Source organism: Macaca thibetana, chromosome 11 (genome assembly GCF_024542745.1).
Source record: "Macaca thibetana thibetana isolate TM-01 chromosome 11, ASM2454274v1, whole genome shotgun sequence".
NCBI classification, from domain to species: Eukaryota; Metazoa; Chordata; class Mammalia; order Primates; family Cercopithecidae; genus Macaca; species Macaca thibetana.
In genome coordinates this window covers 128,182,240-128,206,802 of record NC_065588.1, presented here as the reverse complement: position 1 = coordinate 128,206,802, position 24,563 = coordinate 128,182,240, and the positions used below count along the sequence as shown (strand labels likewise).

At 60.7% G+C, this 24,563-nt stretch overlaps 1 protein-coding gene across 1 annotated transcript; it reads right to left on the bottom strand.

The window, feature by feature from the left end:
- Window positions 1–216: 216 nt before the first annotated feature.
- On the bottom strand, window positions 217–24,563 carry MMP17 (matrix metallopeptidase 17). Its single transcript, XM_050747697.1, has 10 exons — window positions 24,297–24,563; window positions 14,750–14,882; window positions 14,341–14,470; window positions 12,391–12,674; window positions 11,424–11,600; window positions 8,315–8,399; window positions 7,255–7,337; window positions 7,007–7,159; window positions 1,872–2,129; window positions 217–1,060 (listed from the first exon to the last, which is right to left on the bottom strand). The coding sequence occupies exons 1-10, from the start codon at window positions 24,459–24,461 to the stop codon at window positions 705–707; spliced, it is 1,824 nt and encodes a 607-aa protein (XP_050603654.1). The 5' UTR covers window positions 24,462–24,563; the 3' UTR covers window positions 217–704.

The following is a 24,563-nucleotide window of genomic DNA, read 5'->3' as shown; positions in this document are numbered from 1 at the left end:
TCCGTGAGAGTGGCTCGGGGACCCCTCGGGGCACGAGGACGGGAAGAGACACAGGGCGGGAAGGGCTGATGAACAAGGGAGATACGACTGGCCAGACCTCCTTGGAAGCCTCCACCCCAAGTGCAGGCGTGTGGGCCCCTGGTCAGGGCCAAGCCCCTTGAGGCCCGAGGACGCCCACCCGATGGCCCTGGAGCACAGGGAGCCCGGCGAAGCCACTACAAAGCAGGGAGAAGTCGTGTTGGTCTGGAAAGCGTCACAAGGGGGACGTGCCGTGGCACCGCGTGGGGGCTCATCTGTGGGGAGGGCTGCCCCACTGGGGACCTGGGCACGGAGGCCCTGTGGGCTGGCGGGAGCACCAGGCAGTCGTGTGGGTAGGGTTGGCGGCGCCGGCACAGACAGAGGCAGGCCCCCAGCCCAGGATGCTCCCTCCAGGGCTGGGGGAGGCTGGTGGCCGGTGCGGCCTGACTGGGCACCCCTCTGGAGCGGCCACCTCTTGGCTTGCCAGTCACGCAGTCACTCGCTACTGGACAGCTGCCTGAGTCTGCCCAGCCCTGGTGGGCAGTGCCCTCTGCTGGCCTTCCAGCACCAGGGTGGCCTGTCCTCATCCTGCGCCAGCACCTCCCCCAGGGACTCTGGCGCAGTCCTTGCCCTCTGTGGCCAGGCTGTCCCACCGCCTCTGTCCTCTCATGGGCCTGTGCTGTGCGTCATAGCGCCAGGGCCTGGGCCGCTGTCCACAGGGCGCCTGGTGACAGTGGCAGCAGCAGCAGTAGCAGCAGCGAGGTGGTGGCCACCAGCAGGCCCGGGACCCCCGGGAGAGAGGAGGCCTGGGAGGTGCATGAGCAGACCTCGTAGCCGTCCTCCGAGCGGCTCTGGTCATGCTGTCCCGGAGGGGCGCGGGGCCCCTCCGCCCCATCGATGCCCGCGGCCGCAGAGCCGTCAGCCTGTGGGTCTCCACACACCAGCCAGTCCCGGGCTGTGGACTGCGGGTATCCGGGTGCCGCCTCTAGCTCGCCATCCAGCACTTTCCAGTATTCCTGGCCACGGAAGAAGTAGGAGGCACCTGAGAAGAGAAGGGAGCACTGAGCTCAGGGAGGGCTGCAGCGGGAGGGGCTTGGGTGGGGCCAGACAGCAGGGGGCTTGCGCTGGACTGCAGTGGGGGTCGGGCCAGGTGAGGGGCAGCTCGAGCTAGACGGCAGGGGGCACCCAGATCGTATCTGAGACGGCGTCAGCATCTGCTCAGCTGCGGCGGCTCTGCAGGCAGGTCACAGGCCTGGGAAGCTCTGCAGGAGTCCGCTGGGGCAGGGGATGGACCAGGAGACCCTCAGAGTCTCTTTCCCTTACTGGATAGTTATTGAGGGCCCACTCTGTGCAGGGCTGTTCCAGGTGATGGGGATGCAGCATTGAAAACAAAACAGAGGATGCTGCCGTCCCTGGAGCTGACCCTGTGGGGAGGTTTCTTCTACCCTGTGGGACACGGCAGGGAGCACGGGGTGATGCTCAGGAGGGCGTTTGGCAGGGCTGGGTCGGTGAGGGAGGGGTTGCATGGACATCTTAGGAAAGTGTGCCCAGACGAGGGCATGGCAGGTGCCAAAGCCCTGGGGCAGCAGCATGGCTGGGGGAGCAGCAGGGGCGAGTGAGTGCTGAGGGCAGCGCGACCAAGTGCGGCTCATTCAGGAGGCTGAATTCACTTTGGGGAGTGACTTGGGACCCCCGCAGGGTCGGCTGCTCAAGGCGAGGGGCTGGGACCCTCAGAGCCCACACCGACTGGGGCCGTCCTCCTTTCAGGGAACCTCTTGGCTGCCCTGTCATGATCTCCATCTCCTGGTGGGGAAACTGAGGCCGCACGGCCCGTCCCCGCAGCCGGCACTCACCGTCGGACCAGTGCATGGCGTCGTCCAGTGTGCTGGGGACACCCCTCCACAGGGGGCTCTGGGCGGGGTAGCCGGGGTCCATGCGCCTCGTGTGGTCATCATAGCGCCAGTACAGCTGGTCCTTAAAGAAATAAGTCCTGTCATTGTGGGCCCAGGAGAAGGCAGCATCGATCCCACCAGGCGGGAGGCTGAAGTCGGAGACGGGGCGCGGGTATCCTTCCTCTACGTTATTGTCCTTGAACACCCAGTACCTGTCTCCTGGGGGCGAGAGAAACAGCTGTGGGCCGGGGCTCGGCCCCACCCCGAAGGGCAGGGGGCTCCAGCCTTTCCTTCTCCCCTGCGTCGGCCGCCCTTGTCCTGACCCCTCACCCGGGCCTGATGGGACAGCGGCTACAGTGCAATCACCCCACATCACAGCAGCCACATGGATACGCAGTGAGCACCTACTGTGCCCGGCCCGGGCCGTCCCATCCAGCCTGCGGACACTGCCAGCCACCCCTTTATCGATGGAAACAATGACTCGGGCTAAACTACAGCCCATGACATGCCATTCTATTATTACTATTTGTTTTTGAGATGGAGTCTCACTCAGTCACCCAGGCTGGAGTGCGGTGGCTTGATCTCAGTTCACTGCAACCTTCGCCCCTGGGTTCAAGCGATTCTTGTGCCTCAGACTCCTGAGTAGCTGGGACTACAGGCACGCACCACCACACCCAGCTAATTTTTGTATTTTTAGTACAGACGGGGTTTCACCATGTTGGCCAGGCTGGTGGTGGACTCTTGACCTCAGGTGATCCGCCTGCCTCAGACTCCCAAAGTGCTGGGATTATAGGCATGAGTCACTGTGCCCGGCCTTTTTTTTTTTTTTTTTTTTAAATAATCTTGTTACATTGCCCAGGCTGGTCTCAAACTCCTGGGCTCAAACAATCCTCCCTTCTCAGCCTCCTAAAGTGCTGGGATCACCGGTGCGAGCCACTGCACCTGCCAACCACTCTTTCTGCACAAGGGCCTAGAACGTCTTCACCGAAAAGACCAGAAAGGACCTCTTTCAAGGCCTAACTGTGTGAGTCTTTTTTTTTTTTTTTCCTTTGAGACAGGCTTGCTCTTGTCTCCCAGGCTGGAGTGCAACGGTGCAATCTCAGCTCACTGCAACCTCCATCTCCTGGGTTCAAGTGATTCTCCTGCCTCAGCCTCCTGAGCAGCTGGAGACTACAGGTGCCCACAACCACACTTGGCTAATTTTTGTATTTTTAGTAGAGACGGGGTTTCACCATGTTGGCCAGGCTGGTCTCGAACTCCTGATCTCAGGTGACTCGCCCGCCTTCCTCCCAAAGTGCTGGGATGACAGGCGTGAGCCACCGTGCCCTGTGTTAAATACACATTTCTCCCAAGAAATACAGATGGCATTGAGCACCTGAAGATGGTCGTCACTAGAGAAACGCCCTCAAAACCACCATGAGACGCCCCTTGCCCCGACTGTCAAGTACATGGAAAGTCACACGTGTCGGGAGGATGTGGGGACGGCGGAGCCTGGGCGCTGCTGGTGGCGTGTGAAATCGTGCAGCCGCTGCGGGAGACAGGACGTAGGCTCCCCAAAACATCAAAAGTAGAATTATCACATGATCCAGCATTCTGGCTTCTGGGTATAAATCCAAAAGAACGGAAAGCAGGGTCTTGGAGAGACGTTTGCACACTCATGCTCACAGCAGCGTCCTTCGCAGGAGCCCAGAGTAGAAGAAACCCAAGTGAGCAGGCAAATGAGATGCAGTCCGTCCATGCCACGGAACGACGCTCAGCCTTAGCGAGGAAGGAAATCCTGCCACGTGCCACCGCGTGTATGAGCCCCGAGGACCTTCCGCTGAGTGACACGAGCCAGGCACAGAAGGGCAGATCCTGTCTGTCCCACCGACATGGGGTCCCTGGAGCACTCAGAGCCATGGGACAGCAAGCGGAGCGGGGGTGCACAGGGGAGGGGAGGGGAGGGGCATGCGTGTTTCATGGGGGCAGCGTTTCCATTTGGGAAGTTGGAAATCTTCTGGAGGTGGATGCAGGTGACGGCTACACAGCAACGTGAATGTGCTTCATGCCACTGAGCTGTGCACTTAAAAATGGTTAAAACAGTAAATTGTATTTACCACACCCACAATTTAAAATGACCACAAAAACAGGGCTGGGCATGGTGGCTCACGCCTGTAATCCCAGCACTTTGGGAGGCCAAGGCGGGTGGATCACCTGAGGTCAGGATTTGGAGACCAGCCTGACCAACATGGTGAAACCCCATCGCTACCAAAAACACAAAAAATCTGCCAGGCACGGTGGTGAGTGCCTGTAGTCTCAGCTACTCAGGAGCCTAAAGCAGGAGAACTGCTTGAACCTGGGAGGTCGAGGCTGCAGTAAGTCGGGATCATGCCACTGCACTGCAGCCTGGGCGACAGAGTGACACCCTGTCTCAAAAAAGTAAAGTAAAATAAAATTTAAAAATAAAAATAATATAAAATGACCAAAAAACGTCCAATGCTGGAGACTGGAAAGGGCTGTGATGTCTGTAAGCAGGGGAGGTATTAAGGAGATGACGGGATGACCAATGGGCCCTGCCCTGCTACGGCTGATAGGAACCAGGACAGGTGCGCCTGTTAGGAAACCAGGCAGGGGCAGGGGGTGCAGGGGACAGAGTTGACGCAGGGGTGGGACAGGCTGTGGCAAGAGACCCACATGTTCTCAAGAGAAACCTGCAGACACACATCCAGGTGACCACAGCGAACGTCACCAGGCAGGGCGGCTCGGGGCTCAGAACACATGCCGTCGGTGGCATGTCTGCCAGATGTGCAAAACCAGAACCTGATCCAGAGGAGACACCAGACCAGACAGGTCCACCTGGGGGAAGTGGCCCGAATACTTCTAACCCATGCAAGGCAGGGGAGCTGCACGTTACGGGACCCTGCTCGGGAAGGCTCTACAGGGCACCCTGGGACCTTCTGCAAGGTCGCCTGGGGGAGGTGAGGAGCAATGGGTTAGGGTTAGGGTTAGGGTTAGGAGGTTTGCAAGTCATTCTTTTTTTTCCTTTTTTTTCGTTTTTCTTTTTTAGTCCAGGTACTGTCTTTGGGGATTTTTTTTTTTTTAGACAAGGTCATGCTGTTGCCCAGGCTGGAGTGCAGTGCACGATCATGGTGCAGTGCAGCTTTGACCTCCTGGCTCAAGTGGTCCTCCTGCCTCAGCCCCCCAGGTATCTGCAGTCTCTGTCCCTCCAGAAGGGATCAGGCCTCCAGGAACAGTCACCTGAGGGCTCCCAAGTGATGAGGGTGACCGAGTCAAATGCTAAGGGCTGGGCAGGCGATGGAGTGACAGGAAGCGGTTCCCCTGGCAGACACACAGAACACCCTCTACCTCCACCGGGAAACAGGGTCCCACCTGTGACTGTGGGAGTGGCTGCCACACTGGATTGAATGACGTACCCCAAACTCACATCCACCCAGAATCTTAAGACGTGACCTTACTTGGAAAGAGGGTCTTTGCAGCTGTGTTAGTTTAGATGAGTTAAGATGGGATTAGGCAGGCCGGGCGCAGTGGCTCACATCTGTAATCCCAGCACTTTGGGACACCAAGGTGGATGGATCACCTGAAGTCAGGAGTTCGAGACCAGCCTGGCCAACATGGTGAAACCCTGTCTCCACTAAAAATACAAAAATCAGCCAGGCGTGGTGGTGGGCACCTGTAATCCCAGCTACTCGGGAGGCTGAGGCAGGAGAATTGCAACCCGGGAGGTGGAGGTTGCAGTGAGCCAAGATCACACCACTGCACTCCAGCCTGGGCAACAGAGACTGTCTCCAAAAAAAAAAAACAAAAAAACCCCATAAAAACCAAATGGGATTAGGGGACCTGAATCAAGGCCTGGCTTCCTTATAAGAGAAGACGCGGAGACGGAGGAGACAGCCTGGTGTGAAGCCAGAGGCGGCGGCAGGAGGGACGTGGCTGAGGGCGACACTGGATGTGGGAGAGGCCTGGGACAGCCTCCAGAGGGGACACACCCTGCCTACCCCTTGATTTCGGACTTGTAACCTCCAGACAGTGAGGGAAACTCCGGGTGTTTCAGCCCAGCATGGGGGCCTCTGTCCTGCAACCCTGCTGCCCCTGCACCTGTCTCCTTTTCCTGCCCTTCATGGAGACTTGAAGGCAAGAGGAGTGCTTCCTGTAACACCACCACAAGGTCGCTCCTGGAACGGTGGGCAAAGGGGCTGACCGGGAAGAGGCAGCCCGGCCCCAGCAGCCACCGCCCCTCACGCTTCTGTCCCGAGCCTCCTCCAGGCCCGGCCCCGGCAGCCCGGCCCCTCACGCTTCTGTCCCGAGCCTCCTCCAGGCCCCGGTGCTCTAGCTGCGGCCCCGTCTTTGAGGTTCTTGGGATCCAGCAGGACTCCTCCTGCCTTGCACGGCCGTTCCCTGGGCTGGAACACTGTTCCCTAGTTTCTGCTTGTACAGCATCTCCTTAAGGAGACCTCCTCCCATTGCCCTTCATTTCTTTCTTTTTTTTTTTTTTGAGACGGAGTCTCACTCTGTCACCCAGGCTGGAGTGCAGTGGTGTGATCTCAGCTCACTGCAAGCTCCGCCTCCCAGGTTCACACCATTCTCCTGCCTCAGCCTCCTGAGTAGCTGGGACTACAGGCGCCTGCCACTATGCCTGGCTAATTTTTTGTACTTTTTAGTAGAGACGGGGTCTCACCACCTTAGCCAGGATGGTCTCAATCTCCTGACCTCATGATCCACCCGCCTCAGCCTCCCAAAGTGCTGGGATTACAGGCATGAACCACCACACCCGGCCTGCCCTTCACTTCTGACCACACTGAACGGCACCAGCAATCAGCTCCTCCTGACTTGTGGGTGGACTGTGCCCCGACTAGAACGACAGCAGGGCTTTCCATCGTTTCGCCCTCTGTGTGCCTGCAGTGGCTACCTCAGGATGGGGCATACAGTAGGTGCTCAGTATGTGCCTGCTGAGTGCACAAGCAAACCAGCCACTCTGTGCTCGACCAGCCTCTGGGTAGCCGTGGGGCTTACACGCAGCGGGATGCAGGCTGGATCCCCTCTGTGAGGCGGGCAGAGGGCCCGGGAGGCCCGGAGTGCGGGGGGGGAGGCCCGCCCACCTTTGAAGAAGACGATCTTGTGGTCGCTGGTGCGCTCGTACACGGCGTCCACACTGTCCAGGTGCAGCGGCAGGCCCCGCCAGAAGCGGTGCATCTGTGCCGGCTGCAGGGACACCAGGTGCCGGTCCCGAGTCAGCCGCCAGAAGTACTTGCCTGGGGACACAGGGGGAGGGCCGGGCTGCAGAGAGGGTCTGCACCCACAGCGGACCACGCCTCTCTGCCCACCGCCACGGGGACCCCGGCGGTACCTTTGAAGAAGAAAGCTTCACCCCGGATCTGGGCCACCGCGTCAAAGTGAGTGCTGCATCTGTGGGGCACGTCCTTCCTGGGCCTGCGGGGAGAGAGCCAGGTGGGCTGGGAGGCGGGGCCTGAGCAGCGTGGGACTGCGCATTCCTGGGGGGAGCCCCTATCCCTGCCTGGGGGTCTGCTCTTGAAGAGAAAGGCGAATTAAAACGGGGGTGCCTGTCCACTGCTTCACTGGGGGGCGGGGAGCAAGATCTATGCTCTGAGCATACAGAGCGCCAGGGAGCTGCAGGGAGGGCAGGAGTTCAGGGGTGGAGACTGGTGTAGCGCCCAGGGCCTAGCGCCAAACACCCACACCACGGGACCCCAAGCCCAGGCCTAGAACTCGGTCCTACAAGAAGCGTGTTCACAGCCACATGGCTGTAACAACAGAGGATCAGGGACAAGGTGCATGTCCACCGAGAGATAACTCGAAACACAGAGCGTGGCTCCTTCACAGCTTTAACCGGTAGGGTCACACGTGACATCTGAGGCTGGGTGACACAAGGTCACGGCTTCTACCGGCCTCTGGCAACACCAGCTCTCAGGACAACTTCACTCAGAATCCAGTTGCCGTGGGAGGGTCATGCCTCGTGGAGCAGCCCCGATGGCTGTCCCAGCTGGGCCCAGCCCTGGCCTCAGATGTGAGCCCAGGCAGTGAACGTCCCTGCCACTGGGGGCACAGGCCAGACACTCGCGGGCCCTATCTGACTTCCTGACGCTGGGAATCCATGGGCTTGATGAAACGTTCATCAAGCTGGGCCGCTTGTCACGTGGCAGTAGCTGACACGGACGAGGGGGAGAGGAAACCTTGTTTGAAGCTGTCATTTCTGTGCGGGGCCCCTGGCAGGGCAGGGCTGGTATTGGAAGGGGTCTAAGAAAAGACACAATGTCACTGGGGGCTCATCTGGCCACACAGCTGTGCGTTTTCCAGGACTCCGAGCCACGATTTGGGGCAAATGTTGCCTGGGATGGGGATGAGGATAGACAGACCCCAGTAGGTGGTGACCATGGCCCAGGGCTTACGGGATGCTGGACCGGTTGTCTGGGGGCTCTGGCAGCAGGGGAGGCTCCTCGGGCTGCGCTGTGGGAGACACAGACTCCCGCACACCTATGGGAGACAAGGAGGAGGACAGCTTCAAACCCCAGACGCCCGCCTCCCCCCACATCCCACCGGCCCCTCTGAATCCCAGGGATGAAACCGAGGCCACTCAGCAGACAGGCTCTGCGGGGGCACAGCTGCAATCAGCGAGACTGCCGCCCCCAGAGTTGACGTAGAGGTGGGAGTCAGACCCCTCGCCGAGTTAAACACTCAGTGTGTGAGCAATGCCCTGCAATTCCACCCTGGTGTACACCCTAAAGAGATGAAGACAGGCGTTCCCACAGGAGCTCGTACACCAGCCTTCACAGCACTGTTCACCGCAGCCAATGGGGTGGCAACCCAGTGCCTGCCAAGGCTGCACGATGACAAAACTATTCAGCCACGAGAAGAAATCCAGATCAGATCCACGCTACCACAGGGCCAACCTGGAACACGCTATGCTCAGATCCACGCCACCATGGGGTGAACCTGGAACACGCTATGTTCAGATCCATGCCACCATGGGGTGAATCTGGAACACACTATGTTCAGGCCACCACGGGGTGAACCTGGAACACGCTATGTTCACACCACCACGGGGTGAACCTGGAACACGCTATGTTCAGATCCAGAAGACCACAGGGCCAACCTGGAACACGCTATGGTCAGATCCACGTTACCACGGGGCGAACCTGGAACATGTTATGCTCAGATCCACGCGACCACAGGGTGAATCTGGAACATGCTATGCTCAGATTCACGCTGCCATGGGGCGAACCTGGAACACGCTATGTTCACACCACCATGGGGTGAACCTGGAACATGCTGTACTCAGATCCACGCCACCACGGGGTGAACCTGGAACATGCTATGCTCAGATCCACAAGACCACGGGGCGAACCTGGAACACGCTACGCTCAGATCCACGTGGCCATGGGGCGAACCTGGAACACGCTATGCTCAGATCCACAAGACCACGGGGCGAACCTGGAACACGCTACGCTCAGATCCACGCTGCCATAGGGAAAACCTGGAACGCGCTATGCTCAGATCCACGTGGCCATGGGGCGAACCTGGAACACGCTATGCTCAGATCCACGTGGCCATGGGGCGAACCTGGAACACGCTATGCTCAGATCCACGTGGCCATGGGGAGAACCTGGAGCATGCTATGCTCAGATCCACGCCGCCATGGGGCAAACCTGGAACACGCTATGCTCAGATCCACGTGGCCATGGGGCGAACCTGGAACACGCTATGCTCAGATCCACGCCGCCATAGGGCGAACCTGGAACACGCTATGCTCAGATCCACGCCGCCATAGGGAAAACCTGGAACGCGCTATGCTCAGATCCACGCCGCCATAGGGCGAACCTGGAACACGCTATGCTCAGATCCACGCCGCCATGGGGCAAACCTGGAACACGGTAGGCTCAGTGAAAGAAGCCGGGCCGGGCACAGTGGTTCGTGCCTGTATTCCCAGCACTTTCAGAGGCCAGGGCAAGAGAATCACTTGAGCCCAGGAGTTTGAGACCAGCTGGGCAACATGGTGAGACTCCACTTCTACAAAAAATTTAAACACTAGCCAGATGTGGTAGTGCATGCCTATAGTCCCAGCTGCTCGGGAGGCTGAGTCAGGAGAATCACTTGAGCCCAGGAGTTTGAGACCAGCTGGGCAACATGGTGAGACTCCACTTCTACAAAAAATTTAAAAACTAGCCAGATGTGGTAGTGCATGCCTATAGTCCCAGCTGCTCGGGAGGCTGAGTCAGGAGAATCACTTGAGCCCAGGAGTTTGAGACAAGCCTGGGTCACATGGTGAGACCCCATCTCTTTTTTTTAAAAAAAAAAAAGCCAGACACAAAAGGTTGCACGGCTGCATTAGAGGCCAATCTGTGGAGATAGAAAGGAGGTCAGTGGCTGCCTGGGGCGATGGGATGGGTGTCGGGTCTCCTTTGGTGGTAATGGGTGATGAAAAGTTCTGGAACCAGATAGAGGTGGCATCTGCACAACCTTGTGAATGTCCTGTACTCATGGAAGTACACATGTTGAAATGGTGACTTTCTTTCTATTTTTTTTCTTTTTTCAGATAGTCTCACTCGATCACCCAGGCTGGAGGGCAGTGGTGCGATCTCGGCTCACTGCAACCTCCGCCTCCCGGGTTCAAGTGATTCTCCTGCCTCAGCCTCCCAAGTAGCTGGGATTACAGGCACCTGCCACCATATCCGGCTAATTCTGTATTTTTAGTACAGATGGAGTTTCACCATGTTGGTCAGGCTGGTCTCAAACTCCTGACCTCAAGTGATCCGCCCGCCTCGGACTCCCCAAGTGCTGGGATTACAGGTGTGAGCCGCCGCGCCCGGCCAAACAGGCAAATTGCATGGGATGTGAATTTTACTACAATGGAAATGACGCATGGATGTCAGAGCATATGAAGTGGCAAGGACGATGCTGAGGTCAGGAGGGGTCCGGGTGGCAGGGACAGCACTACTGCAAGGTGTGGTGGGCGGTGTTGGGGGAGCTGGGGCTGGGTATAAGTGAGGTGACCGCCTTGGCCTCTGATGCACGTGTGCTGTCTCCCTGGGGCACCAGCTCCCAGGACAGGGGCTCTGCCTCACTTCCTAATGTGAACCCAGCAGAGGGGTCCCTGGGGCCTGACTCGGCTACTCTTGGGTTTCCCAGGCAATCTACATACCTCTGGGTGCCTCAGTTTTCTCATCTGTAAAGTGGGGACAGTAGTGCTACCTTATATGGCCACAAAAATCAGATGATTTAAGGCCTGAAATGTGATTTGCACAGGCCTGGGATACCATCAACCCCGCCTATCGTAACTCCATCAGTGTCTGGGGCACAGAGGTGGAATTCTGACCCAGGGGCTCTGGGGACATCAGGGATGGGCTCTGTGGACAGGCCGGAGTGTCCAGCTGGCACAGCACCACACGTGGAGTGAACGGCGGGGACAGCAAACCCTCCTGGGGGGCTCTGCTCAGGGGTGCCTGGGATTTCTGACTCCTCTTCCAGGGGCCCTATGTCTGGCTTCAGGGAGACACTCACCGTACAGCTGCCAGACGCGCACCCTGTCCTCATACGGGAGCCCATAGCGCAGCGGGTCGCCAACTGGGCCCCGGTAGTACGGCCGCATGATGGAGTGTGTGGCAGCCACATGGCTCAAGCCAATGGCATGGCCAAACTCGTGGACAGCCACTGCAAACAGGTCCATCCCGTGGGCATCTGGGGACATAGGGAGCCATGTGAACCAAGGGCAGGAAGGGCCCTGTCCCTGTGGGGAGGGACCAGCAGGCCCCCGCCATGCTATGGGGTCAGGGTTGGTCCGGGCTGGGGTGCCCATGGGGATGCCCTGGTGCCTGCTTCACCAGATGGATTCTGCAGGGTTACTGGGAATTAACGCAATTCCCCTGGGGGCTCTGTGGGGCCTGCTGGGCTTCTCAGGCCTGGGGTCTTTGCAGCATTCATGGAGGGGCTGATAACCTTTTCTGTACAAGGCCACACAGATAACACCTTGTGCCTGGGCCCTGGGTTACGCGGAGCCTGGTGTCGGCCGGATGACCTGAGGCTCGATGCTGTGGGCACAGCCCCCCTGGCCCCACGCGACGGGCCTGGGCTCCCAGGACTGCATGGTCCCCAAGGCCACAGTCCAGGGGTAGGAACGGCCTCTGCAGAGCCGTGACTTCTACAGACAACAGGACTTAGCGGGAGAGACAGAGCCGGGGCCACAGAGGCCTCGCAGGCCTCCTCCTGCTCCCTCCCTCGGGTGCTGAGAACGCGATGAGGACAAGCTCGGCTCAGCCGCAGTGTCCCCGCCCGACAGGCCGGCACCCAGCGAGGTCAGCCGGGCGAGCACAGATGCTGTGAGGTCGGCCTAGTGGGAAACGCCCAACCGTGCTCAGCAGCTGTGTGTGCTTTCAGCCGCGGGGTTGGGGATGGGGGGGCCATGGCTGCTCCCTGGCCTCACAGGCCGCTGGGGCTCCTGACTCCGCCCCGAGGGCTGCCCCAGACGCACCCGAGGAGCGGAAGGTCCAGGCCTCGTCGTCGTCAAAGTGGGTGTCCCCGGCAGTGTGGTGGTCGCCGGGGAAGAAGGCGTGGGCCACGGTGCCGCCGGGGCCGTCGAAGGGGTAGCCATCGTTGTGGTCGGCCTTGGAGAAGTCGATCTGGATGTCGGCAGCACTGCCCGCCACCTCGTGGAAGTTCAGGGGCGCAATGTCACTCCAGACCTTGAGGGCGTAGTACATGAGCGCCCGCACCGTGTCCCGCCCGAGCGGCGAGTCCCGTGGGAACGTCCGGACCCTGCAGGCAGGGGTCAGCCCAGAGTCACGGAGAACAGGCCACGGGCCCCAGGCCGAGGTTCCCTGAACGCCCCTCCTCAGCCGGGGGTACCGCTGTGAGGGTCTCCCCCATCTTCTGCGTTTCTCCCCGTGCCAGGAGTCATCCGACGCGCCCACGGAGGTTCCAGGGGTTCACCCAGGATGGACAAGGGAGGGAGGGAAATGAGAGCCCAGGCACGATGAGACCCCCCGGCCACAGGCAAACGTCAGCTCCCACGTGGAGCCCTCAGCCCCAGGGCCCTCAGCGGTGCGTCCCGTCTGCCCCAGCCCCGTGCTGCCTGCTGAAGGGGCTCTCTCTGGTCACCAGCTCTCACACGAGCCAGGGCCCCTATGAGCCAGTTTTGACCCCGGGGTCAGCAGGTGGTGTGTGGGACACATGGCGTCTCTCAAAATTCATGTCCACCCGGAACCTTAGACTGTGACCTGGAAATAGGGTTGGCTGGGTGTGGTGGCTCATGCTTGTAACCCCAGCACTTTGGGAGGCCAGAGTGAGCTGATTGCTTGAGCTCAAGAGTTCGAGACCAGCCTGGCCAACATGGTGAAACCCTGTCTTTACTATTTTGTTTTTTTGAGACACAGTCTCAGTATGTCTCCAGGCTGGAGTACAGTGGCACAATCTTGGCTCACTGCAGCCTCCACCTCCCAGGTTCAAGTGATTCTCCTGCCTCAGCCTCCCGAACAGCTGGGATTACAGGTACACATCACCACACCCAGCTAATTTTTGTATTTTTAGTAGAGATGGGGTCTCACCATGTTGGCCAGGCTGGTCTCGAACTCTTGACCTCATATGATCTGCCCGCCTTGGCCTCCCTAAGTGCCAGGATTACAGGCATGAGCCACCATGTCTGGCCCTGTCTCTACTAAAAATACAAAAAATTAGTCGGACGTGCTGACTCGTGCCTGTAATCCCACCTACTTGGGAGGCTGAGGCAGGAGAACTGCTTGAACCCAGGAGGCAGAGGTTGTAGTGAGCCAAGACTGCACCACTGCCCTCCAGCCTGGGTGAAAGAGCGAGACTGTGTCAAAAAAAAAAGAAAAAAACTAGCTGGGTGTGGTCATGTGCATCTGTAGTCCCAGCTACTCGGGAGGCTGAGGCAGGAGGATTGCTTGAGCCCAGGTGGTCAGGGTACAGTGAGCTGTGATTGTGCCACTGCACTTCAGCCCGGGTGACAAAGTGAGACTCTGTCTCAAAAAAAAAAAAAAAAAAAAAAAAAAGAGAAACAGGGTCTTTGTGGATGTCATGAGGCGCTGACATGAGGTCACACTGGATTAGGGTGGGCCCTAAATCCAAGGAGCGTCCTGGAGACATGGGAGAGGAGGCAGTGCACAGACAGGACAGGGTAGAGGCGGAGCTGGCGATTCCACCGAGGGCTGCCAGCAGCTGCACAGCTGGATAGAGCCCTGGACAGATGTTCCCTCTACCTCCCCAGGGCACCATCCTGCCCACTCCTTTGCATGGACTCCTGGCCTCCAGGGCGGGAAGAGAGCTCCTGCTGCTGTCCAAAGTCTCCCCATTTGTGGATACTTACAGCAGGCCCAGACACGGAGACACGGGGGCCCCACTCCTCACCCTGGCCACGCACCCACCTCCATGGAGACCCTGCTCCCCACCCTGGCCACGCACCCACCTCCACGACAGGTTCCTCTTGTTCCACTTGGTTGGGGCTGGAGCCTGGCGTCTTCTGCGAGCCTGGGTCAGGACGGGGAGGTCCGGCAGGGAGCAGCGTGGGGTTCTCATCAGGGCCAGGGTGGCCTCGTCTGCAGGGGTGCATGGAGCTCAGAGCCTAGCCCAGTTCGCTCCCCACCCTAGGATCCCGAGTACCCCCAACCCTGACTCTGGCACTGGTACCAGCCTCTGAGTTGCCCCCTCCTCCCACGCCATCTTCGGGGGACGAGCCCCAGGCCCCGAGCTACCCCAGGTCAGGACCCAGGTTCATTCAAGCATAAGGTGGGCTGTGTCTGATCAGAGGGGGCATGGCCAACTGGTGCAGACCTGACGGGGGCCACAGCGCTCCCGCTGCCCCCTGGAGAACTGACCCAGGATGCCGGTGGCTTCCAGGCCGCCAAACTGCTGCATGGCTGTGATGGCCTTAGACAGCTCCTCTTGCGTCTGCAGCTGCCCTGTTGTGGGGTCAGCCGGGGGCAGGTAACCGAACCTGCTTAGCCACTCCTGAGGGCAGAGAGCAGGGTGAGGGGGTGCAATAGAGGGCCCGGTCCTACCCAACAAGAAGCCTGCCACGGGCCACCACTGTTTTGGGGCAGGCCCCTCCCAGCCCTGATCACCACCCCAGACCCCTATCTGCCCACAAGGCACCTCTTGCCTCTTCCCTGGGCAGCTGCCAGAAAAGTGTCTTAATAAACCCGATGTCCCTGGCCGGGCGCGGTGGCTCAAGCCTGTAATCCCAGCACTCTGGGAGACCGAGGCGGGTGGATCACGAGGTCAGGAGATCGAGACCATCCTGGCTAACACCATGAAACCCCATCTCTACTAAAAATACAAAAAAGTAGCTGGGTGGTGGCGGGCGCCTGTAGTCCCAGCTACTCGGGAGGCTGAGGCAGGAGAATGACGTGGACCCGGGAGGCGGAGCTTGCAGTGAGCCGAGATAGTGCCACTGCACTCCAGCCAGGCAACAGAGCAAGACTCCATCTAAAAAATAAAAAATAAAAATAAACCTGATGTACCTTAGATGATGTGAGCTTGTGCAGTGCACAACCTGTGCAACCACTCATGGCAACCCTACCCCACCCCATGCCTCCTGAGACCGCAAAATGCTAGGGAACCTTCAAAAGGCTCTTAAATGTGGCCAGTGTCAAACGCAGGCTCTTAGCTGACTTGTGACAGAGCAGTCTAGGACCCAAGGTCTGGGACCCCAGCTGAAAAAGGCAGTGGCTCAGACACCAGGTTAAGGAATTGGGCCATGCTGTACATTCATGGGGGAGATAAGAGCCCAGGTTTGGCCGGCACTGTGGCTCATGCCTGAGATCCCAGCACTTTGGGAGGCTGAGGCGGGAGGATCGCTTGAGCCCAGGAGTTGGAGGCTGTGACTGCAACAGAGCGGGACTGTCTCAGAAACAAAAGCCAGGTTCTAGCCAGGCTGCCCAGGTTCAAATCCCACTCAGCCACCTCCCCGCTGTGTGCCTGGGGCAGGGCAGTCCAACCCTCTGGGCTCCTTCCTCAGAGTCTTTGGCAGGCTGGTGGTGAGGATGTGAGCCAGGATGTGGAAAACGTTCACACCAGCACCTGGCGTAGGGGACAGCTCCGCTCTGAAGGGTCTAGTGGGGTGAGTGGGAGGCTACCCACACTGGAGCTGAGCAGGAGCAGGAATGGGGGCAGCCCTTTAACCTGGGCACAAATCAAGCCCTGGCCCCATACCCCAGTCACCTCTGCTACCCTGGAGGGGCCCCAGGGACAGGGGGGCCTGGATGGCATCTGTGGGGACCTGGGTGCCATCATGGGGACCTGGGGATAGGGGGGCCTGGATGCCATCTGTGGGGGCTACCTCCACCCCTAGCTGCAGTTTCTTCAACCACCAAATGGCACCTGTGCCCACTTGCAGGTTGCCATGAAGCTCCATCTCCGCCCTGTGGACACTCGCCAGCCCAGGGAACCACAGCACGGGTGAGGCGGGCTCCAGAAAGGTACAAGCCAGGGGTGACGTGCTGGGGGCTCTGCCTTGCCTGCAGACCTGTCTTTTTTTTTTTCTCTCTCTGTTGGGCATTTAGAAAATGCTTGGGAATCACTATATATATATATATATATATATATTTTTTTTTTTTTTTTTGAGACGGAGTCTTGCTCTGTCCCCTAGGCTGGAGTGCAGTGTCGCGTCGGGATCTCAGCTCACTGCAAGCTCCGCCTCCCAGGTTTACGCCATTCTCCTGCCTCAACCTCCCGAGTAGCTGGGACTACAGGCACCCATCACCTCGTCCGGCTAGTTTTTTGTATTTTTCAGTAGAGACCGGGTTTCACCGTGTTAGCCAGGATGGTCTCGATCTCCTGACCTTGTGATCCGCCCGCCTTGGCCTCCCAAAGTGCTGGGATTACAGGCTTGAGCCACCTCGCTCGGCCTGTGAATCGCTATTATTTACCACCTCTCATGGATTCATTGGCCAAACCATATGAAAGCACCCATTTTTGATCATTTCTCTGATTTAAAATAAATACTAGTAGTTTCATGTGGCTTAACCTAAAAAAATGCATAAATGAAAAAAAATAACTTTTTAAAGAAATCCTTAAAAAAAAAGAAAAAAAAAAGAAAATGCTTTTGACTCATTTATGCCACCTGCTGGGACCCGGGTTCTGGTCTGCAGGAGCTGGTGACAGGGTGGTCCTGGGCAACCCTCCTGCCCACCAGCAGGCAGTGCTCAGAGGAGCGAGGCACCATCCACCTGGGAGTCCCAGGGGCATCAGCAACAGGCCGTCCCGGCCAGGAGGGGCCGCACAAGACACTGCATGGGATCTGCACACCCCGAGATCCCCCTTTTAGGAACCACTGAGTCCTTCCCGGGGCCTTCCCTCTGTGCCTTTACCCCCTCTCCAAACCCTACTGACCCAGCCCAGCCCCTCAGCCCCGAGGGGAAGCCAAGAGTGTGTACAGAACTGGGGGAGCCTGGAAAGCCCTCGGGTCTGGGGGCCCCTCCGAGGCTATAGGCATGACAGGACATCAACGTGGGCATTCATGACTGGGGAGGGCAGCTTCTCTGGAGGGGCCTTGAGGGTGACAGCCTTGGCCTCGACAGGCTGGCTTCCCACTTCCACCCCGACCTCCAGGGTGTGGGATCTTTGGCCCTGAGCGTCCGGCCCCACACTACCATGCACTCACAGGGTTTACGGAGGGTGTCCCATGGCCAGTCACTGCTCTAGGTGCTAGAGATGCCCATCAGCACATTCTGCATTAAATACGTGCACTTTTTAGTCCTTTGTTAAGATCACAGCTCAACAGGGCCGCTGTGCCTCATGGTTACAATAGCCTGTCACCTTCTCCAGGAAGCCCTCTGGAGTTTCCTCACACCATCTATGATACTGGATGATGACTCCCTGCCCCCTCACCAGGGAAGGGTCCATACAGGCAGGTGCTTTTCCCACCCAGGCCAGCTGCTGCCCACGTTGGGCCAGCGGGCGCTGAGACCCCTTGGGAGGACAACCCAGCCCCCAGCCTTCCTATCTATAAGTGGGGTAACAGCTGGTGGCTGCACTAAGTGGCCCTTTTACTCTGTGGGGTTCATGGCAGTGGGTTGGAGCACCCCTCCCTCTGGTCCCTGGGGAGCTGGGCAGCCGCAGAGCCACATGCATTTCAAGAAAGCGGAGCTGGGCCTGGCAGGCAGCACTCCCGGTGGCTGTGGAATGTTGCCCAACTTTGGAAGCAGGTGGTTTAACCGCAGGTGTGAACAGGCAGTCTGCTCTGGGGCCAGCCCGGGACAGGTACCCCCGCCCACTGTCAACAGGCACTGTCACCGTGGCCCCCCGGGCACTGGAATTTGAGCATAGAATGCCGTGGAATCTTGGGGGGCGGTGGGTCTGTGGGGCAGGGCTGGCGGGTGCCTCCTACCTAACACGAGTTTGTGCTCAGGGCGCTGTGCCCCCAATCTCAGGCTAGGCATCCTGGGAGGGGCCGTCTGGGGGGCTGGAGTGGGAGGGTGGGAACTACTTCCTAGTTTGCCAGGGGCACCCCGACAGAGCAAGCCTTGCAGGTTTGGGAGCCACCAGCCTTCGGGTAGACACGGGTAGAAGTGGCCACCTGCCCCAGGGGGCCTCCTAAGCCCACCAGGTGCCCTCGCCCAGCCCTGACCCGTCCTGTGCTCCCAGCAGGGGCAGAGGCGCAGCTGTGGGGACTCCTGAGCCTGCAGGGAAGAGGCGGCAAGCAGCTCACCAGGCAGCTCAGGCCCATCTGGGAGGGGTGGCCGATTCCCGGCTAGGGCTTGGAAATGTCCACCCAGGTAATGGGGTGGCAGTGGCGGCAAGGTGGGCTTGTTAGCTAAGAGGAGGAGGGGTTAACCAGGCCCGGAGCATGGTCCTGGGGCAAAGCCCCTGAGACAGCACCTCAGGGCAAATGTGGCGGCCCCTCCCTGCCCCTCCTCCCCCCCCAGGCTCTACCCTGACCCACTCCCACCCACAGCGGGTAGAGGGACGCCTGCTGTAGGATGGCCGCTGGGGTGAGGGCCCAGACCCCGCCCTCCAGGTATCCTCCTCCCTGCCTCCTGCCCCCAGTACCTATAGAGCCTGTGGATCCCACGCAGGCTGGGGGCCGTCTGATCCTGGGAACCTGCTACCTGCTCCCCTCCACGCCCACCCGCTGCCTGGTCCTCCCTCTGCTGTCGCCACGGAGACCGCTGTCTCCAGGGCAACGGAGGCTGTGGCGGGAGGGTGCTGCAGCAGCAGCAGGGTGAACCTTCCAGAAGGCCACTGGGGAAGCGGAGGGGCTGCCGGGAGGAGGGAGGAGGCGGGAGGGGGCGCCGGGAGCTCTAGGGAGCCCAACCCACGGCAGCCACCCCCTGGCCGATGATAGTTTCTGGAGCTGCCTAAGAGAGGCGGCCGCTCTTCTGCTCCTCCCATGGGCTGGGCCATTACCAAAGATGGGGACACCGAGGCCAGAGGCAGAGCCCTGCCTGGGGGGCACCGGCAGGAACTGGGCTCCCGCAGCCCCTGACTCTGGTGCAGACGGGTGCAGCCGCCCTGGCCCGCTCCGGATCTACCGTTCAGCCATGCCTGTTGTCTGACACAACGCGCATCTGTCTCCAGCCTCAAGGGGGCGTAATGCACACAGCACAGAATTCCCTTTGACAGTTTTTAGGGAGTTTATGGTTTTACCGAGTTGTTTATGGAGCGCAACCACTGTCCTCAGGCTCTGGGTTGCACTGATTGGTTGTAACGGCCTCTCCCACCTAGGGCACCCTGGCTGGCGGGTGCATCTGTGGCCCTGCTGTGCCATGGGGGTGGTGCCTGGGCCCGACCCCCATACTCATCTGTGACCCAACCTGCACGGGGCCTGGGGGTGGGGAGAGCAGGTGTCATCAGCCCCATTTTACAGATGAGAAAACTAAGGCTCAGAGAGTGTGGATAACCTGTTCACGGTCACATAGCACATGGTCAGTGATGGAGCCGTGGTCTGGTCCCAGCAACCATGTCTGACCCACTTGGCCATGCGGGGTTCCCCTGCACCAGCCTCCTCTGGGGGCTGACCCTCAGTTGGAGTGACACCCTTGCTCCAGCCTCTTCCCCAGGGACACTGCCAGATCTCCTGAGTCTGTCTGTCTGAGCAATTGGGGAGAGGCCGAGACCACGGGACCCCATCCCACTGCCCACAGCAGAGGACGGGATTGTGAGGAGGATAAATAGCAAACACCTGAACACATACATGAGTCTCAGGTGGTTGTTACATCTTGAATAGGAAGAACTGCTCTACTCGACCCTAATAGCCAACAATTACCAGCACTACCCAACCACATCCACGTCACTGGTGCCACGTCCCTCGGGCACGGCGAGGCTGGGGTGGCCCCTGCTGGAGGGTGCCTAGCAGGTGCTCACAGACAACGGAGGGCTAACCTTATGAAGCGGGTGCTCTTATTACTCCCAGTTTACAGATGAGGACACCAAGGCACAGGGAGTTCGGACATCTATCCTCAGCCACACAGCCCAGGCTGTTGGCTATAGGGTCTCCGCTTGTAACTACTGTGCTATGTGGGTGTGAGGGACGGGCTGGAGGGCTGATGAAATGGGTGCTCGGGGAACATCCCGGGGGGCACAGAAGGAGCTGTCCAGGTGATACGGGGGGCGGTGCTCACGTGCTCACAGTCCTGGGGACAGCAAGTGCAAAGGCGTAGGCAGGGAAACGCACAGCGCAGAGGAGCCAGGGGACAGAGTCAAGGGGCGGGACAGAGAAGGAGGTGGGCCAGGTCTCGTGGAGCCCTTGGGGCCCACATGAGGAGGGGACTTGCCTATTACTGCAGGGTCCACAGGGGAAGCCGGGCTCCACACCCTGCCCAGACCACCCCGTCCTGTCCCTGAAGTCCTGTCCCACCCAGACGGTGCCCAGGAGGGCCCAAATCCCAGAGGCGGGTGCCCAGGAGGCTCACAGCCACTGCATGACAGAAGTGCCATCCTGCATGCGTCTGACACCCACCATGTGTCCATAGCCAGGGCAAGCGTCCCACTGGATCTGCTGCCAACAAGGAGGCAAACTCACGCATGCGCAAAGTGCCCCTGGAACCCCCAGCAAGACACTGTGTCAGGGAACACTCTGCCATGCCTCCAGATCCTCTCCAGCCTTCCCCCTTCCCATCCCCCCAGATCTTCTCCAGTCTTCCCCCTTCCCGTCCCCCCCAGATCCTCTCCAGCTTCCCCCTTCCCATCCCCCCCAGATCCTCTCCAGCCTTCCCCCTTCCGATCCCCCCAAGATCCTCTCCAGCCTTCCCCCTTCCTGTCCCTGAGCCATCGGAAGCACCTCCGCTGATCTTACGGCAGCCTGTCCTCACTGACCCCATTGTACAGACAGGGAGACTGAGGCCTGACACTTAGTCGGGTCGCACAGCCCACGTCCAAGAGAAACAACATCTCTGGAGCCATGAAGATGGCTGTCAGAAGGGGACCGCAGAGCAAGGGACACTCAGACATCTCTCACGGCGAAATCAGGCTGTGGTCTAACCTTCCTGCCTGTCTTGGTTTTGGCTGGGGGTGCTCGCCTGAAGCTCTGGGAGCAGCTGCAGGGGACACCCTGGCCCTGACCAGGGCGATGACAAGGTCCTGAGGGCCAGGAACCCAGAGGCCACCGGCAGAAGCCAGGACATGGCGGGCGGCTGCCACCTGGTGCCATGTGGCCCAGCATCCCACAACCTCAGCAATACCCCCCCAGCCCGCCCCACCCCACCTCATGCAGAAGATCAAGGGAGCTGCCACTGTGCCGTGGGGGCGGTGATGACAGCCACAGGCTGTGATGCCGAGAGGAGAAATGGAACAGAAACTTCAGAGCACAGTTTGTCAAAATCTGCCACCGCACAACTGCCACCCAGGACCCAGAACCCAAGACACTCTCGCGGCGAGTCCGGGAAGTTCCAGCCAGAACCGGGCTGCAGGCCGGCCTGGCTGAACCAGGTGACTCCGGTTCCTGGCTGAACCGGAGACGGTGGCTCCGGCACAGACACTCCAGATAGCGTGTGAAGCGGAGATGGCACGGCCCACGGGCAGCACGGTGCCACCGTGCAAAATAAGGCACTGAGAGCCACGTCCCATCCGTGCCCAGGAGCCGGGGCGGGGGGGAGGTGGACGCCTGTGGAGACCCTGGGCTGCTCGTTGTATGTTGTACTCAAAACACAGGAAGACAAAAAATTCAGGCCCACAAGGACGCACAGCCCTGCTGAGGACCCCCGGGGGGGACAGTGCGCTCTTTTGTTCCCACCCAGGGCTCCTGAAAGCCCGGCTCCCGCCGCCCAGCAGTCTGAATCCCGGCCTTGTTCACGTGCTAATGGGGGGCGCTCCCGGGCGGGCCCTCCCCTCCAGCCGCGGCTCCAGCCCTGTTGGGTGCAGCTCTGTCTGCAGGAGCGGGTCCCTGAGACAAAGGAGCCCTTCTCCTCCCTGGCGCCCAGACCTGAATTTCAGTCAGAGAGGGGGCGGTGGAGGAGTCCCCCCTCCCGCCCAGATCCCGGCCTCCCCATCCCTCCCCAGGGGAAGCCGCCCGCCCCTGGGCCTGAGCTCGGCCCGCGGTTCCCCCGAGGGCCAGCAGAGGCCGCCCCGCACCGCCAGTGTGAGCAGGAGGCTGAGGCAGGACGGAGGCTCCATGCCAGGCCAGGCCGGGCGGGACCCCGGAGGGGGCTCCATGCAGGGGGCTGCCCGCAGAGTCCTCCCTCTCCGGCTGGACACCGGGGCCCCACTCACTGCCCCCGGCCAGGCTGGGGAGCCACATCCTCCGCTCGGTGCTGTCACAGGGCGCGGGGCGGGTGACTTCCGGAGTGCCAGGAGAGACCGAGGCACAGGTACCAGCCGAGAGGAGGGCGCCTGACCCACTCTTTCCGAGCAGGTGGGCAGGTGGGTGGCAAGAAACTTCCAAACCGTGCTGGGTCTGATCAGCCAATATGGCTCGGCCAGGGGTCCATCCTCCTGAGTGTGTGGGCACCACCTTGAGTCTTCCCTTGGCATTGACCCAGTCCCTTCTGCAGCACCCTTGGACCTGGAAGGCCGGCCTGGGCTCACCTCCCTCCAGAGCTGGAAACACCACGTCCCCAGGGCGTGCTTCTCGGTGGGGGATCCGGGAGACCCCCAGCTACAAAGGGGTCTTGAGGAGGTGGGGAGGCACCCCAAGTTCACAGTCTGCCTGGCTGGAAGTCACTGTGGGGACCTGCAGGCATCTGGATGCGGGCAGCAGAGACAGTGACCAGCACCCTCCCAAATGGCTTCGGGGCCTGGAGCAAACGGTGGCCAAACCGGCTTCCCATCCAGACCCCCTGGCCAAGTCCTGCCAACCACAGGGGCTGCGGGTGCCACCCAAGTGGCCCCTCCAAATGCCTCGACTGCCTGAAATCCACCTGTGCTGACTTGTTTGGACCCCAAGGTTTTGGAGCTCCTGAATGTCCACTGCGCTGGGCAAGGGGCCCTGTCAGGACCCCACTGGGAGACTGTCCGCGGACGAGGGCCGGGCCAAACACTTGTGCGGGGCAGGGAGGCCTCGGCTCCTGGCCCGACTCCCTGGGTAGGAGTGCAGTGAAGGCAGCGGTGGGTAGGAGCCTCAGAAGGAACCGCTGAACCCAGCCCGAGTCCACCCGGCCGCCCCAGCCGGGGGGCACTGACCCCACGACTTCTGCTCTAAATCTTCCGGGTCCACAAGAGACGCAAGTCCCGGCTGCGGAACAGGGGAGGGGGCTGTGGGAAGAGGCCACGTCGCTGCCCCCAGGCAGGGTTCCCAAGCTGAGCTGACAGCGGCTCGGTGTGGGGTGAGGAAGGTTCTCCCCGCGCCCCCGGCTCAGTACTGTACCAGGGCCAGGCAGGGCCAGTCTGGCCGACCTGGGGTGGAGGGGAAGGAGGCTGGAGGCCAGGTACTTGCCCAGTGGTGAGCTGGGGGCCGGCTTCCCTGTGCCCCCAACACCCTCAACCGAGCAAACTCAGGGGCTCAAGGCTTTCGGGGTGCCCCCACTCCGCAGCCCCTGCCCTTCCTCGCTCTGTAGGTGCGTGCTCCTGCCCCCACCACTCCCACCCAGAACGCACGCAGCGCGCAGGGCTCGGAGCGGCCGCGATGCCTGCTCTCGCCCACCCCGGCTGCTCTGGGGCTGCTGCAAGCCAGGGACCCGGGCTCCGGGTAGGCGACCCCCTCACAACTCCACGGGCTCCTGAGGCTGCGGCGCGCTCCGAGCGCACGGAGCCGGGACGGCAGCCGGCGCCTCCCTAGGACTCGCGTGCCCTCGCCCGGCCGCTCAGCCCACGCCCCAGCCTCAGTCTCCCCACTCAGGAAATGGGTCCAGGGCGCCCGGGCTCCCGCGCGACGCCGACGCGCACTGCTGGGGTCTTCCCGGTCCCCGCCACCCGGCCCGCGGGGACCCCCGACTCCGGCCCAGGAGCTCCGCGCCCGTCCCAGCCCCGCGCCCTCGGCCGCGCGCTCACCACTCCCAGGCTGAGGTCCTCGGCGCGCGGCGCGGGCGCGGGCGCAGCGCAGCCCCCGCGGGTCCCCAGCGCCAGCAGCAGCAGCAGCAGCAGCAGCGGTCGGAGCCCGGGCCCTGGGGGCGGCGGGGGCGGCGGGCCGGGTCCCCGGGCTGCGCGGCGCCGCATGGCGCTCACATGGGCCCGCGGGCGGCGTGCAGGGTCCCGCGCCCTCCGCTCGGCGCTCCGCAGCCCCGCGCCCTCCGCTCTCCGCGGCGCCCCCGCCGGACT